This window comes from Oreochromis aureus, linkage group 18 (assembly GCF_013358895.1).
Source record: "Oreochromis aureus strain Israel breed Guangdong linkage group 18, ZZ_aureus, whole genome shotgun sequence".
Lineage (NCBI taxonomy): Eukaryota > Metazoa > Chordata > Actinopteri > Cichliformes > Cichlidae > Oreochromis > Oreochromis aureus.
The window spans coordinates 25,742,047-25,757,634 of NC_052959.1; the positions used below are offsets into that span (position 1 = coordinate 25,742,047).

Genomic DNA, 15,588 nt, shown 5'->3' on the forward strand with positions numbered 1-15,588 from the left:
AAGAAGGTAACTGGACCGTGTTTTGCTGCAGTAGCTGTTTGGAACCCCTAGTTTGCTTACGTTTGTTTCAAACTAGTGAGTCTTTCCATTCAAACGGGCTGCTCCATTAAGCCTTCAGGAATGACTTGGCTGCAGGCAGTGTTAACAGTGTTTTAAAGCAGTAAAAGCTCTTTAGAGCCCGAAGCTACTGACTGTGTACACAGGAACTTAAGATCTATAACATCACTTCTAAAGTGAACAACTTTAGAGGGGGTGGTGTTAACTGCCTGTCCTTTTGTAAATTGTGTTGCAGTTATACATATATTCAGAATTGCATTTCTTTCAGTAAGTAGCAGCTCTTCATGTAGTTCAGTGCAGATGGAAAACATTTTATTTAGTATCCTGTTTTGTTTTCTTTAATTTGTGGTTTTTTGTTTTCCTTCCCAGTTTACATAATTGTTAAATAATATATTTCAAATCATGTTTTCACACTAACTCTAATATTCACAAAACTAAACTATCATAAAGTTATTTAATTTGGTTGTCACTACACTTCAAGGTTTTAACCAAGCTAAGTCTGAACTTATGAACATAAACAGTAGCAGAAAAGGACAAATATGAATGAAACCATTTGGTTTGTAATCATTTTTTTCTCTTTGGTGATTTCATTTTGTCCAGGAGGGTAAAAAAGACCGAGTCATTCTGTCCTGAGAAGATTCGCTTTTATTATTTTTATTAATTGAGAGTCGAGGGTTGACGAGCTGCCTGTACTGTAAGCTCTCATGGTGACAGCTCTGTGGTCTGTTTCATAACAGTTGTATTTATTTTTTTTCATATTCTGTGCTGGCTGAAGTTGATCGTTCAGTGATGGCGTCTTTGTGCAATATTCTGTTCAATATATGTAATAAATGTGAAATTAAAGGTCAGAAACAATTTCTGTTTGTGCATTTTGTTAAGCCTTTACTTGACTGGACATTTCTTCCTGCAAACAAACCACTGTGCAGTTACTGAGTTGGTATTTACTCAGGTAATAGCGATGATAAACCTTTCAGAAATCTCCTCCTGCGCTGTTTGCTTCTATTTAGAGTTTTCTGTGACTGAGCTGAATAGGTGAATTGTGTTGGCTGCACATGTCTCAGCATTTAGAAACCAAAAAGTTGCATTTTTAAAAAAGTGTTGTTTCATAATGTTGTTGTAGAGGATGACAGGCACACAGTATAAATAAAATATTACTTAATGTTAATGCTTTTTTGTAATTAATCACAGGTTTGTCATGGCAACAACGCCACACACTTACACAGAACATAAATCAACTGAATGGATAAATGCATCCCTCGGGTCCTCCAAGTCTTGTTTTTACTAATTACTGACTTTTATTGACTTCCAAAACACATTTTTTGATGGCTGTTGTAAATCTAAAAAGTTACATTCAATTTAATTTAAAAAAAATCTGTAAGGCCAGAGGCTGCAGCCAGTAAATTTCCACTGTTTATTGTTATTATTTTCTCTCTGAAAGTATCAGTGTTTGTTTTTCCACCAATGACAATGATTCAATTTTGACTTTAGGATTTAAAATACTTACATGATGTGAACACATATGAAACTGATGACTCAGAGTAGCTCCCAGAGGCAGGTATCCCTCAAAATGGCCACGCCCCTTTTTCAGGTGAGTTCACATCACTAAAATGAGAAAGGAGACAAAGAACTTACATCATCTGCATCGGGGAAAACCAGGTGAGAAAACAGGAACAGTTGTTTCATAAGTATTTACTGACGCAGATATTTTATATGACGAGAACGCTCCTGATTGAATAACAGATTATTTCCCTGTGATGATTTGAGGTACAGAAGCTGTTCAGGGCATGTTTTGGTTTGTTTAAGATACTTTTTCAACCAGCAAACAAATTTGCCTTTGGGTGGTGTCGAAATACTTGGGCTTACTGAATGAGACAGGCAAGTAGCACACATGAATACATGTGTTGATAACAAGTAAAGGAGGAGCTGATAATAAAAATGATATCGGCGTCATTAGGGATGGGTATCGTTTAGGTTTTATCCGATACCGGTGCCAAACCGGTACTTTTGAAACGGTGCCGGTGCTTAAACGGTGCTCAAACCGGTGCTTAAAGAATGGAGAACACAAAATTGGTCCAAAACCTCTCATGTTCAGCTGTTTTTTGTAAAAAGATAACAATGTTAGCCTTTTCTGCAGCTATAGGGCATATATGGTATCACTCTTGGCTGGAAGCAGTGCTTAAACAATGGAAAAACACAAACTTTGTTATCTTTTACAAAAAAACAGCTAAACATGAGAGGTTTTGGACAATGTTAGCTTTTTCTGCAGCTATGGGGCATATATGGTCTCACTCTTGGCTGGAAGCAGTGCTTAAACAATGGAAAAACACAAACTTTGTCCAAAAACCTCTCATGTTTAACTGTTTTCCACTTTTCTTTGGTCATTTTAGCCTTTTTGGCCAGGGTGAAGGGAGTATCTGCCATCAAACAAGAAGACAGCCACATGTAACTACGACAGTGTTTGCTAGTTCACCTTACATGCATTAATGTAATAATGTGGTTAGCGTACTCAACGTTACACACGAACAACATGAAGCTACTCACGGCTGCTGCTGCCATCATCATCCGTCATCATTTCTGCTACGCTGACAGGGCTACGGGCCAGGACTCTCCTCTTCGGGTTTTTGGGGGATGTTGCTAACTCCGGGTCCGATAACAGGCACCACACCCGCAGTAGATGTGCACGGTGTGAGGTCTTGCAGCAAGCTATCAAACACGGCGCATTTCTCGGCTTTAAAAAAAACCCGCTATGCGTCGCCAGGTGTCTCATCAGATTTGAGGTGTTACCTCCTTTGACAGTGTCACAGTATCAGCTTAAAGCACTTGTTGCAGGCTGCTGAGTTTGCATCTTTTGCTGTGAAGTACAGCCAGACTTTTGATCGCTTCGCCTTGGGCGTTTTTAATCTGTAGCTCTGCTCTAAAAGAACGTATGTACCTGGCCCCGCCTACTATCCTCGGAAACGTAAAATGATTGGCTAGAATTGGCTCAGGAAAAAAAAAACACCGAAATAAAGCACCGAAATGTGCGCTGCTTTTCGGTCTGGTTACTACCGTTTATGTCAGAACACCGGTACCCATCCCTAGGCGTCATTGCATACTTCTGTTTTTAAGGTTGTTTTTGTTAGCATGTGCATCTTTGCTTTTATTTCCTTTTCTATATATTAGAACAACACTGAGTGTAAGGTATAAGGTTTACCTGCTCTAAATTAACAGCACTGGCAATAATTATTTTTTATTTTAATGCTAAAATATAATTATTATTGCTAACCATGAATTTTCAAATGTACTGTTTTAGAAAATAGCAGAAAAAGAAGTAAAAAACGTAATTATTTTTTGATCAAGATGCGAAATTACAGCTATTTATTTGGATTCACTAAAAAAATTTAGTTTTAGTGGAAGTACAACATTATGCTTGATTCATTTCTGAATTCTAAATCTCGCACTTCCCCATATCAATGGTTAACGTGTTATATAAAAAGTCAAGAACTTCATCTGAATCAAATTACTAATGTAATGCCTTCAGCGAATGATAAAACATTACATTAGAAACACTGTTGTCATCATGGAAAGTTTTGTAACGCTGTTTATCGTATAACATAACTTTCATATACAAATGTATAGAGTCTAGACAGTAAAATAAAATAGACAAACATGGCCAAGTTTGTGACATGGACAAAATCATATGAAGTCCAATGAACTGTAGTAAAAATGGAATTTCTCTAGGACGAGAAAAGCAAGAAAGCTCATGAAGTGATGTCCTATATAAGATCCTATGGACTGGTAGTAATTCTAAATCTTGGACTTTTGTCAGATTTACTTTTTTAATTATTCTCTTTCTTTTAAAAGTCACACTAAGCAGGATGACATCGTCCTAATGGTAAACGGACTCATTCTTATACAGCACTTTGCTACTCTCCCAGACCACTCAAAGCACTTTCTACAACACGCCACCTTCACTTTCTTCTATGCTTTGTAAGTGCTTGCTACCTAACATTCACACGATGGATGCATCGGAGAGCAACTTGGGGTTAGTTTCTTGTCCAAGGATATTTGGCATGTACACTCAGGGATCAAACCAACAACCTTCCAATCAGTAGATGACCTCCCCTCCCTCCTGAGCTACACCCCATGTGACACCACATGTGACGTAATGACACACAAAGACTTCCAGAAACGAAAAAGAAATTCCTTGAAGAGGAAATAAAGAACACAAAAATGCAAAAAGTGTAACTAACCTGACAGGAAGGTCAGATCACGATACAACTGTGGTTACACCACAACATTCTTTATAAAGGTACCAAATAATCTGGGTGTTTGACATTGTCTCTAACTCCTTAAACGGGAATTGTTGTTTTCTTTGGGGAAATGTTCCTTTTATTAGTGCAAGCAAATGCGCAATATTGGACTTGCATGTTTAGCAACATAGCAAAAGCACTGATGTTTACTCCATCTAATATTAATTCAACTAATTGTAAAAGTTATACCTGTGAACTGCATTTCCTTTTTTGAATTTATCTCCACTTCTCAGAATAAAGCCCTGCTATAAAGTTCATTCTTGGTGTTTACGTGTATTTGCTGTGTGTCATTGACCTTACTGGCAGTAAAAACCACTTTGAATCTGCTTTATATTAAGAAAAGAAATGCAAAATGATGTTTTACATGTTTATGAAGTTGCTTATCTAAGCCCAATTTATATTACATTGTTATTTTAAGCAGAATCCAATGTGAGAACAATCATACAAACAGTCATACAATGATTGTCATTAATTAATTAATATTTGACTTTTATTTATATTTAATTTAGGTCCGCCAAACTATCTTCTCATGCGTGTTTTCTTTATTTCACAGCGTATTTAGTTATAAGCAGTAAACTTTGAACCAAAGTGAGTCAACTCCTAACGGAAAATCGTAAAAGAAGAAAAAACCAAGGACATTATTTCGTGTCAGCAGCAAGGCTTGTTCTACAGAAACTGCTTTAGTAATGCGAACAACTAATCCACACCCAGGCAGGTATACAGGTGTATTCTTATCAAGCCCCGCCCCTTATTCAACAAAAAGCTACTTCCACATTGTTCCATCACCAGAACTGCGGATCATCCCACAGACAGCAGAAAACAATCCTCCAACGCAGCATTTAAACTTCACAGCATCGAGTAAGTTTCTCCAAACTTTATTTAATTACATTTTAGATTTGGATTCTCCTGGATGCCTGCTTCTATTTCATTTGTTTTCATTATCCTTTAAAGCATAATCAGGTTAATTATGAGAATTCTAGAAATACTATTTAGATAATCTGACAGTCGATTTTTAGTTACACAAAGAAAAAACAAACCCTGCAAAAGACAAGGAACGATGCTCTGTTTTTAAATGAATAATTATTCTGTCAATATTCCAGTACAGATAAACCATAATGTGTTTTATTACCTTTTAAAGGACTGACTGTACTTAGTAAATTTGTGTATAAATGTGTTTTCAGCCCTGTGGACATGGCTTAAATGATTTTTTTTCTTTTCAATTCATTTTTTTTTTTTACAATCTTTGTACTTAACTGTATTTTAGAACAAAACATTTTGTTATAAGTGCTTACATTTACTCTTTTTTTTACATTACAAATTTTGAATTTACAAGTTGTTATAATAAAACTAAGGTAGAATGTAAAGGAGCTTAGTTTGTTCTGAAAAAAAAAAAGAGTCTGCAATCTTCTTATCTGCTCTTCTCTTATTTGCTCTCTCATTGTTTGCTTTCCTGGAAAGAATGGAGCGAGGCCTGAGCCTGCTGATTGCCGCAGTGATGCTTTTTGTGGCTCCGGGTGTCCAAGCAGCAGACAATTTCTCCTTTGCCACTAATGCAACGGTTGGTTTATATTTAACTTTGCCAGCACAATACCACTGTGACCATGGTGATTTACACAGATGGAGTGCATTTGTTAAGCATACAAATGCACTCTATTTAGGAGCTGAAATGAGTTTTACTGTACGAAATAGTGTCAGAATTTACAGCTAATTTTGTCTTTTTAAGTTAAGCATCTACAGTGTGGAGCAGAACAGCGCATGGTTAGCTTGGTTAAACGTTACTTTTATTTATATTTATACATTCTGAGAATTATTATTATCATGGGAGAAGAAGAAAAATGCTAGTGGGTCTAAAAAGTAGCCAGCAGGAGGAGAAGTGAAGAATGAAGTCTAATTATATAGAAATCTATGAAAAATGTCTCCCCATCGATGAACTCAGTAAGCGCGTTCCTTTATGCTTCATGATCTCAGATGCTAAGTTATGACTAATTTAATACATAATGAGTTCAGATCTTCTTTAGAGTAAAAGGCGGGTTACGGATTGTGAAATGGCGGTTGCAAAATGTTCAGAATGAGGCTTCAAGATGGGAGACAAGAATAGAGATGGGTGTGGTGGCTACTGCCATCTTTTACATACAGTCTAACAGTCACATATGGCTAAACAGTGGCGTTTATAAATTGTATAATTAATGGAATTTGTGTGATTTATACGTGTATGTGATTTTTTTTAAGGTAGAGTTTCACTTCCCATAAAGTCTTTAGTAACCTAATTTTAACTAATAGCAGCTGTTCCCAGTTCATGAGCTGGGATGCTGTTCTTCCTATTTCAGTATGTTTAGTTTTTAACAAGATTACTGTCAATACAAAAATAATTTTTCTAATTCACATGAGCGATTCTATATCAACACTGATGGTTTCATTTTACAAATAACTGATGCAGAATGTGCATTTTTGACCACCATAAGTTGTGTGAAATCAGTGGCAAACCCTTTTAATTCATCGCTGTAGCTTTGCATTCTCACGTGTTGAAACAAATATAGAAATAAAGAATCAGTAAGAAGTATTGACTTATTTAAATGCCATCTCACTACAGAACACAGTTAACAGAAGCAGTTTCGTCACCAAAGTGTTGACACAGAAGTTGAAGCTGTCTTGTGACTTGGATTATGCTCATGTGTCTCTCTACTAGGTAAACATTACAAATACAGGTTGTGGGAAGACTAAGCTGTGCATACAGACCCCAGACAACTGTGACCCTGCTGGGAACAGCAGCTGTTTCTTTGCATCAGTGGCTGCAGGCAACACTACAGCTCCTAACGGCACCGAGCTGATGTTCCAGCTCAGTGGGAACTCCACTGGGTACATCGCACTGGGGCTCACCGCCAATGCAACCCAGGTACCACAGCACACAAAACCAGAGCGGTGATTATGTAAAGTTTAACTTAGACCACAGTGTCCTCATAAAAATGTTAACCCAAAACAATTATTCACTGAAGAGTTATACTTATTTACACCTTAACTTTTCAGTAATCATAACTGATTTCCTATGTTATCAATTTCTTTTTTAATTAATTTCATTCAATTACTTTTCCATTACCTAGCCATTAATCCTCTGGCAGGAAATGTTTACTCACTGTCAGAGGGTTAATGAAATATTTGACGTTGAGAGAGGTTTATTTAATGAAAGCTACCACCTTGCTTAGTCAAATAGTCACACCAGGATGTGAAACTTTCACATCAAACTAAATGTAAATACTGTTGTTAAGGTACAAGTGATGAGGCCAAGTTAAGGATAAGGCACCTGGGAAATACTGTACCAAGGTTAATCAATTACATCTGTGTTTCTATAAGCTCACACAGACCTGCTTATGTCTTTATGTCTTTATTGGTCCAGGCCAAAGTAATGAGTTAAAGGTGAGACCAGTGAGTTAAGGAAGTATATAACCCTTAAACTGCTTGCTCTTTTTCAGGGTACCACTGCGCTTTACATCTGTGCTCAGAACAGCTCTAACAATGCATCATTCTTCTTCGCGGCTCGGCAGAGAGACAACATCAACAACACACTCTCTACATTTAATGCGGTGAGGCTGTAACTACTTTTAAAACGTATGCAGATAAACATTACCAAACAAGCTGAAACAGTTGAACGGCTGACAGATGATCAGAACACATTCCTAAAAGCTGCTAATCTAGAAATTATTTAATGCATACTCTGTAATTCAGTCATCAAAGCCCTAAAAAAACACAACAAAAACTGGGGTATTTAAAATGAAATACTTTACCTGATGGTGCTTTGCTGTATTTTAACTTCAAGTCAAACTGTTTTTACCAGACTGTGACAAAGATACGAGGCCAGGTAGTCAATGGAACGATCCAGTGTGAGTTCAGTGTCCCCAATTTGAATGCCACCAACACCAGGAGCGCTGATTCTACCACTTATGTTGTCATCCTTGGGTCTGGAACTTTGAATGGAAGTAAGTCCAGTGAAAGCAGCCTTCAACTATAACTTGTTGTGTACTCTTATCAACATAAATACACACGTTAGATGCTACATTATTTGTGAAGCTGTAAATGAAGGTTAAATTGAATCCTCAGAACTATTTTCAATGTTTTATTCTTCAGACGATTTTGGGACCTTTACAACTAACAAAACCACCGATCCTCTGAACCTCGCCAACCCAAGCGCCAATGTTGCAAACCCCACCACCGCATCACCTACTACTACAAAAAATTCGGCCAGTGCAGCAGACAATTTCTCCTTTGCCACTAATGCAACGGTTGGTTTATATTTAACTTTGCCAGCACAATACCACTGTGACCATGGTGATTTACACAGATGGAGTGCATTTGTTAAGCATACAAATGCACTCCATTTAGGAGCTGAAATGAGTTTTACTGTACGAAATAGTGTCAGAATTTACAGCTAATTTTGTCTTTTTAAGTTAAGCATCTACAGCGTGGAGCAAAACAGCGCATGGTTAGCTTGGTTAAACGTTACTTTTATTTATATTTATACATTCTGAGAATTATTATTATCATGGGAGAAGAAGAAAAAAATGCTAGTGGGTCTAAAAAGTAGCCAGCAGGAGGAGAAGTGAAGAATGAAGTCTAATTATATAGAAATCTATGAAAAATGTCTCCCCATCGATGAACTCAGTAAGCGCGTTCTTTTTGCGTTCACGATCTCAGATGCTAAGTTATGACTAATTTAATACATAATGAGTTCAGATCTTCTTTAGAGTAAAAGGGCGGGTTACGGATTGTGAAATGGCGGTTGCAAAAATGTTCAGAATGAGGCTTCAAGATGGGAGACAAGAATCGAGATGGGTGTGGTGGCTACTGCCATCTTTTACATACAGTCTAACAGTCACATATGGCTAAACAGTGGCGTTTATAAATTGTATAATTAATGGAATTTGTGTGATTTGTACGTGTATGTGATTTTTTTAAGGTAGAGTTTCACTTCCCATAAAGTCTTTAGTAACCTAATTTTAACTAATAGCAGCTGTTCCCAGTTCATGAGCTGGGATGCTGTTCTTCCTATTTCAGTATGTTTAGTTTTTAACAAGATTACTGTCAATACAAAAATAATTTTTCTAATTCACATGAGCGATTCTATATCAACACTGATGGTTTCATTTTACAAATAACTGATGCAGAATGTGCATTTTTGACCACCATAAGTTGTGTGAAATCAGTGGCAAACCCTTTTAATTCATCGCACTGTAGCTTTGCATTCTCACGTGTTGAAACAAATATAGAAATAAAGAATCAGTAAGAAGTATTGACTTGTTTAAATGCCATCTCACTACAGAACACAGTTAACAGAAGCATTTTCGTCGCCAAAGTGTTGACACAGAAGTTGAAGCTGTCTTGTGACTTGGATTATGCTCATGTGTCTCTCTACTAGGTAAACATTACAAATACAGGTTGTGGGAAGACTAAGCTGTGCATACAGACCCCAGACAACTGTGACCCTGCTGGGAACAGCAGCTGTTTCTTTGCATCAGTGGCTGCAGGCAACACTACAGCTCCTAACGGCACCGAGCTGATGTTCCAGCTCAGTGGGAACTCCACTGGGTACATCGCACTGGGGCTCACCGCCAATGCAACCCAGGTACCACAGCACACAAAACCAGAGCGGTGATTATGTAAAGTTTAACTTAGACCACAGTGTCCTCATAAAAATGTTAACCCAAAACAATTATTTACTGAAGAGTTATACTTATTTACACCTTAACTTTTCAGTAATCATAACTGATTTCCTATGTTATCAATTTCTTTTTTTAATTAATTTCATTCAATTACTTTTCCATTACCTAGCCATTAATCCTCTGGCAGGAAATGTTTACTCACTGTCAGAGGGTTAATGAAATATTTGACGTTGAGAGCGGTTTATTTAATGAAAGCTACCACCTTGCTTAGTCAAATAGTCACACCAGGATGTGAAACTTTCACATCAAACTAAATGTAAATACTGTTGTTAAGGTACAAGTGATAAGGCCAAGTTAAGGATAAGGCACCTGGGAAATACTGTACCAAGGTTAATCAATTACATCTGTGTTTCTATAAGCTCACACAGACCTGCTTATGTCTTTATGTCTTTATTGGTCCAGGCCAAAGTAATGAGTTAAAGGTGAGACCAGTGAGTTAAGGAAGTATATAACCCTTAAACTGCTTGCTCTTTTTCAGGGTACCACTAAACTTTACATCTGTGCTCAGAACAGCTCTAACAATGCATCATTCGTCTTCGCGGCTCGGCAGAGAAACAACATCAACAACACACTCTCTACATTTAATGCGGTGAGGCTGTAACTACTTTTAAAACGTATGCAGATAAACATTACCAAACAAGCTGAAACAGTTGAACGGCTGACAGATGATCAGAACACATTCCTAAAAGCTGCTAACCTAGAAATTATTTAATGCATACTCTGTAATTCAGTCATCAAAGCCCTAAAAAAAACACAACAAAAACTGGGGTATTTAAAATGAAATACTTTACCTGATGGTGCTTTGCTGTATTTTAACTTTGTCCAACTGTTTTTACCAGACTGTGACAAAGATACGAGGCCAGGTAGTCAATGGAACGATCCAGTGTGAGTTCAGTGTCCCCAATTTGAATGCCACCAACACCAGGAGCGCTGATTCTACCACTTATGTTGTCATCCTTGGGTCTGGAACTTTCAATGGAAGTAAGTCCAGTGAAAGCAGCCTTCAACTATAACTTGTTGTGTACTCTTATCAACATAAATACACATGTTAGATGCTACATTATTTGTGAAGCTGTAAATGAAGGTTAAATTGAATCCTCAGAACTATTTTCAATGTTTTATTCTTCAGACGATTTTGGGACCTTTACAACTAGCAAAACCACCGATCCTCTGAACCTCGCCAACGTTGCAAACCCCACCACCGCATCACCTACTACTACAAAAAATTCGGCCAGTGGCGCTCTTCACAGTCATGGTAAACACCACACTGACATTTATTCTCAGCTTCAGTTCTGAAGCAAATGCATGATCTTAAATTTGCTATACAACAGAAAGAGCAGAGATAATATGTAATTTTAGCCCCTATTGTCCTGGCTGAATTTTTCTTTAGCAATGACTATGATGCATAATTACACTTTGCACCATGTGGTATTAAAGATCTCTAAACTTTAACCAGCAGAAACCCTGACGGATTCTTTCTGAATAATTGCTTTATTGTCTTTTCTCTCTGCCAGCTTTGACAGTCCTGCTAACTGTCCTCACGCTGTTCATCCTGAAGACAGCTTGAAAGAGTGCAGAGAGGAAGAACCTGTGACCCGGTGAAGATGACTGGTTTGCAAAGCCAGAAAATCTGAGTGTCAAGCTATTTATGACGTGTTTACTGAACTAATAGTGAAATGTTTTATGTTCCCTTTGCACTTTTTGTATCTATTGAATTTGAAGATGTTATGTTGTTCAGTTTCAAAGTAATTGTGTGGATTTAGACACCAAATACATGTATATATATGTTTTATATTCATGCATGTGACTTACATACACACACCTACAAGTAAGCATACTTAGACAAATGGCAAGATGGTTTTGCTTAACAGATATATGTACTGATTGTAAATGATCTCTTAAAAGATAAACTTACTGAAACTGAAGCTAATTATAATAAAGTTAAACTATGGTCTTACCTCATGAGCTGCATCTCTGGACAGTGAAATCAACAAATCCTATCCCTTAAGATACAGTGTGACAATCTTTCCTGGTGGTGATGAGGGTGTGACTGTCTAAATGAACCTCATCTGGTTAAATTGAAAAACAAACATAACAAACATGGATCCTAATGATGTCTTTCAGGATGTGGATCTTATGGAATGGTGGGAAAATGTGGAACGTAAGTTGGAAATGAAATGTTTTGGATTTTTTCACATCCTTGGCTTTTATTTTTCTTAGATTTTGTGTTGGGGTTTGTTGGGGTTTAGGCGAGTAAGATACACAAAATGATGATAAATCCTTCTTTTTTCATTTTTTTTCAGAATGGAAAGACACACCTCAACATGGAGACATGACTGAAAAAGAAGAGGCCAAGTAAGTAAATGCTTTAACAGGTGTTTATGTTTCATTAAATGCTGTTTTTGGTCTTTCGGGGGTCTGTTCTCCTATACTTTTTTTTCTTTTACTCAATAGCTTACTTTGATTTAAATGCAACAATTTAGGGAGGAAGCACATTAAAATGTTTGTGGTGTGTCTCTTAAAAGGATGGTAGGATTTTATTTTGATTTCTTAATTAATCATTAATTCATGGCTGTTAATTCCTTGTCACCTGCTATTTTGCCAGATAGCAAGTCTGCTGGAATGGCTAAAGTTGAGGAGATGAAATAAAAATATTCCTTTGGTATCGTACTAAGTTGCTATATTGTAATCATATTATAATGTGAATAAAATGTACCAAGTGACTCAGGAGCTGCTTAAATATTGCCAGGCCTGCCATTGGATAACGCAAAATTTTGCATCATCAACTCTCACCCAAAAACAACACTTAATTATCCCTCTGCAGGAGAGACGTTAATTCCAAAGAACGGTGGTCTAAAAATTATTTTAAAAAGTCTAAAAGAAATCTAAACAAAAGTTTGTTGATTTCACAATGTTTTGAAAAAACAAAATATTCTACTGGCCTCAAAATCACCAGTTGGATATCAAGATTTTGGTTAATTAACACTTATTCCGTTTGTGTAAATGAGACAAAATGGCTTTTTAAGATGGAGTTACTGATAAGACTTAAATTTCTTTTCTCAGGGCGTTTGCTTTGACCGCTGACAAGCTGCAGAAGGGCATCAGAGTCTTCAACAAACTGTTCACTGAGCGGGCAGAGAGCCTCTGGCAGCACGTCATCGACCTCAACGCCATCGCCGATGGGCTCGACAAGTTCAGCAAGAACACGAAGATCGCTCAAATCACAGGCGGCTCCACCAGCGCCATTGGGGGCGTTGCCACTGTTACTGGCCTTGCTCTGGCTCCAGTCACCATGGGAACTTCCTTGATTGTGACTGCAGTGGGACTGGGCATTGCCGCGGCAGGCGGTCTGACATCAGCAGGTGCCGGCATCTCCAACCAGGTCAACAACACCATGGACCGCAAGAAGGTGGAGAAGATCGTGCAGGACTACCAGGAGAAGATGGAAGACCTGAACAAGTGCCTGACGTTCATCAAACAGGGTATTGAGAACCTGCGCAGGTTTGACCTGATCAAGATGAAGAATAGTGCATACAATCAGGACTTCCCTGCACTTACTAGCAGATTCTATGAAGATGGCGCCATGGCAGGAAAGGCGATCCTCGTCAATGCCAATGAGATCATGCGTTTTGTCCAGATCGCCCATGTAGCAGGTAGCACCGCAGCCAGAGCGGTCCAGATTGCTAGTATGGCAACTGGTGTGCTCACCGGACTGTTTGTAGTTATGGATATCTACTTTGTGTCCAAAGACTCCAAAGAACTCAAGAAAGGGGCAAAATCAGAGTTTGCTGCCAAAATCAGGGAGGTGGCGCAACAGCTGCACGACGGTCTGGTGGAGCTGAACTCAATACACCAAGAGCTGCAGTTCAACTCACCAGAAAAAGACTCTGAGAAAGCCACAGAAGATCTGGACAGTGAAAAGAAAGAGAAGGATGGAAAAGATTTGGACAGTGAAAAGAAAGATGATGACAGCTCAGATGAAGATGAAATCGACCGCATTAAAAAAGCCATCAAAAAGGAGCTTGAGAACCGAGAATATGTTTGACACATAACTAGGAAATACTTTCAGCTTTGCTTCCTTAGACAGCTTATTAGTCACAAGCAAATGTTTTGTATTTTACTGTCTATGAAGTATTTGGTGCCAGATTTTTAAAGTTAAACTGCAATCAGGCGTATTTTAATTGTCCAAAAAGGAGCCTTTTAAAAGTTAAAATATAATGTTAAATATCTAAACCAGGGGTCAGCAACCTTTAACACCCAGAGAGCCGTTTGGACCCAGTTTCCACGGAAAAGAAAACACTGGGAACCGCAAATACTTTTTGACATCTAAAATAAAGATAACACTGTTATTGTTTTTTACCTTTATGCTTCGTATAAACAACTAAAGTGTGTTGCTTATGAAATCCATGAAGTGCTACAGAGAAAATAAAATGTTATTTATGTAATGAACACATTTTGAACTCTTAAAAAATATAACAAAAAGGAAAAACACCCAGTTGAAGGTCTCTTTTAAATGAATTAAAAAGCTGAACTTAAATTATTCATATACCAAACAAAAACTGTAGTGAGCCGTCATCATTATATCACTTTTGGAATTTCGCAGCCTGTAGCGGAGCCTTAAACCTGAATTTTAAAAATAATTGGAAAAAAGCACTATGCTGCTAAAAAATTAAAAATAGATATTTTGCATATTGCATATCTGCATAAATATTTATTTTACGTGGTTAATTTGTGTGGCAGGGCGTGGTCTGCAGTGCATCCACAATCACGCCTCGCCGCCTTAAAGTCTGTGGGGCTGTGAGCTACAAAACTACAGCTGGCTGTGGGTACAGCAACCATGTTTGAAAAGTGGTCAATAAAGAAAAAAGCATGTTCATGCGAACATCGTCGGGTCTGCCGTGGTATGTTGACAATGGGACTTCTGCTCCCGACCGTCTGCGCACAGCATCTGCAGACCGGGGCTGTACGAAGTCGCTAGTAAGCTGTCATCTGTGAGGCGTGAGCAGTGTTTGTTGTTACCATAGTTCATGGAGGAGAATAGCTGCTCACATACGTATGTGGATCCGAAGATCCATACTTGGCCTGCCTGGGGTTGAAAGTCTCCATAAATGCAGGGCATTTTGGCGGGTCTGGTTTATGCGAGTGTGGCGCTTATTTTGAGCGATGAAAAATAATAACATAATTTTATTTTTACATTTCAAGATCCCAATATTCTTCCAATTTAGAACTACAAGTTTAAAAAAGAACTAACACAAATAAAATACACTTCAGTTAAATACTTATAATTTTTTTTTCCAAACCATGTGGAGCAGCAGTATATATGTTCATGTCAGTCACACTCTTCTCTCACTCTTGAACTCTTACAGGTTTTCTTTTGCTCCATGAGGACAGTTCTGGTGGGCGATTGAACCACATGTTGCCCTCTGCATCTCCACACACCACAAAATCTAAAATAGACAAACATTTCAGGTGTGATAGAATCTCCATGTACACATAGAACATGCTTGATATTGCAATGTTTTCATGTG

General features: G+C 37.8%; 2 protein-coding genes across 2 annotated transcripts; both read left to right on the forward strand.

Annotated features, from left to right (window-relative positions):
- Positions 1-5,058: 5,058 nt before the first annotated feature.
- LOC116326659 (putative ferric-chelate reductase 1) lies at positions 5,059-10,008 on the forward strand. The gene is made up of 7 exons (XM_039601744.1): positions 5,059-5,207; positions 5,808-5,907; positions 7,036-7,242; positions 7,817-7,927; positions 8,179-8,320; positions 8,469-8,623; positions 9,757-10,008. Exons 2-7 carry the CDS (start codon positions 5,809-5,811, stop codon positions 9,991-9,993), a joined length of 951 nt encoding a protein of 316 aa, XP_039457678.1. The 5' UTR covers positions 5,059-5,207; position 5,808; the 3' UTR covers positions 9,994-10,008.
- A 508-nt stretch (positions 10,009-10,516) lies between these two features.
- Positions 10,517-14,446, forward strand: apol1 (apolipoprotein L, 1). The gene is made up of 6 exons (XM_039601743.1): positions 10,517-10,649; positions 10,900-11,041; positions 11,190-11,315; positions 11,575-12,221; positions 12,364-12,415; positions 13,124-14,446. Exons 4-6 carry the CDS (start codon positions 12,161-12,163, stop codon positions 14,103-14,105), a joined length of 1,095 nt encoding a protein of 364 aa, XP_039457677.1. The 5' UTR covers positions 10,517-10,649; positions 10,900-11,041; positions 11,190-11,315; positions 11,575-12,160; the 3' UTR covers positions 14,106-14,446.
- The last annotated feature ends 1,142 nt before the right edge of the window (positions 14,447-15,588 follow it).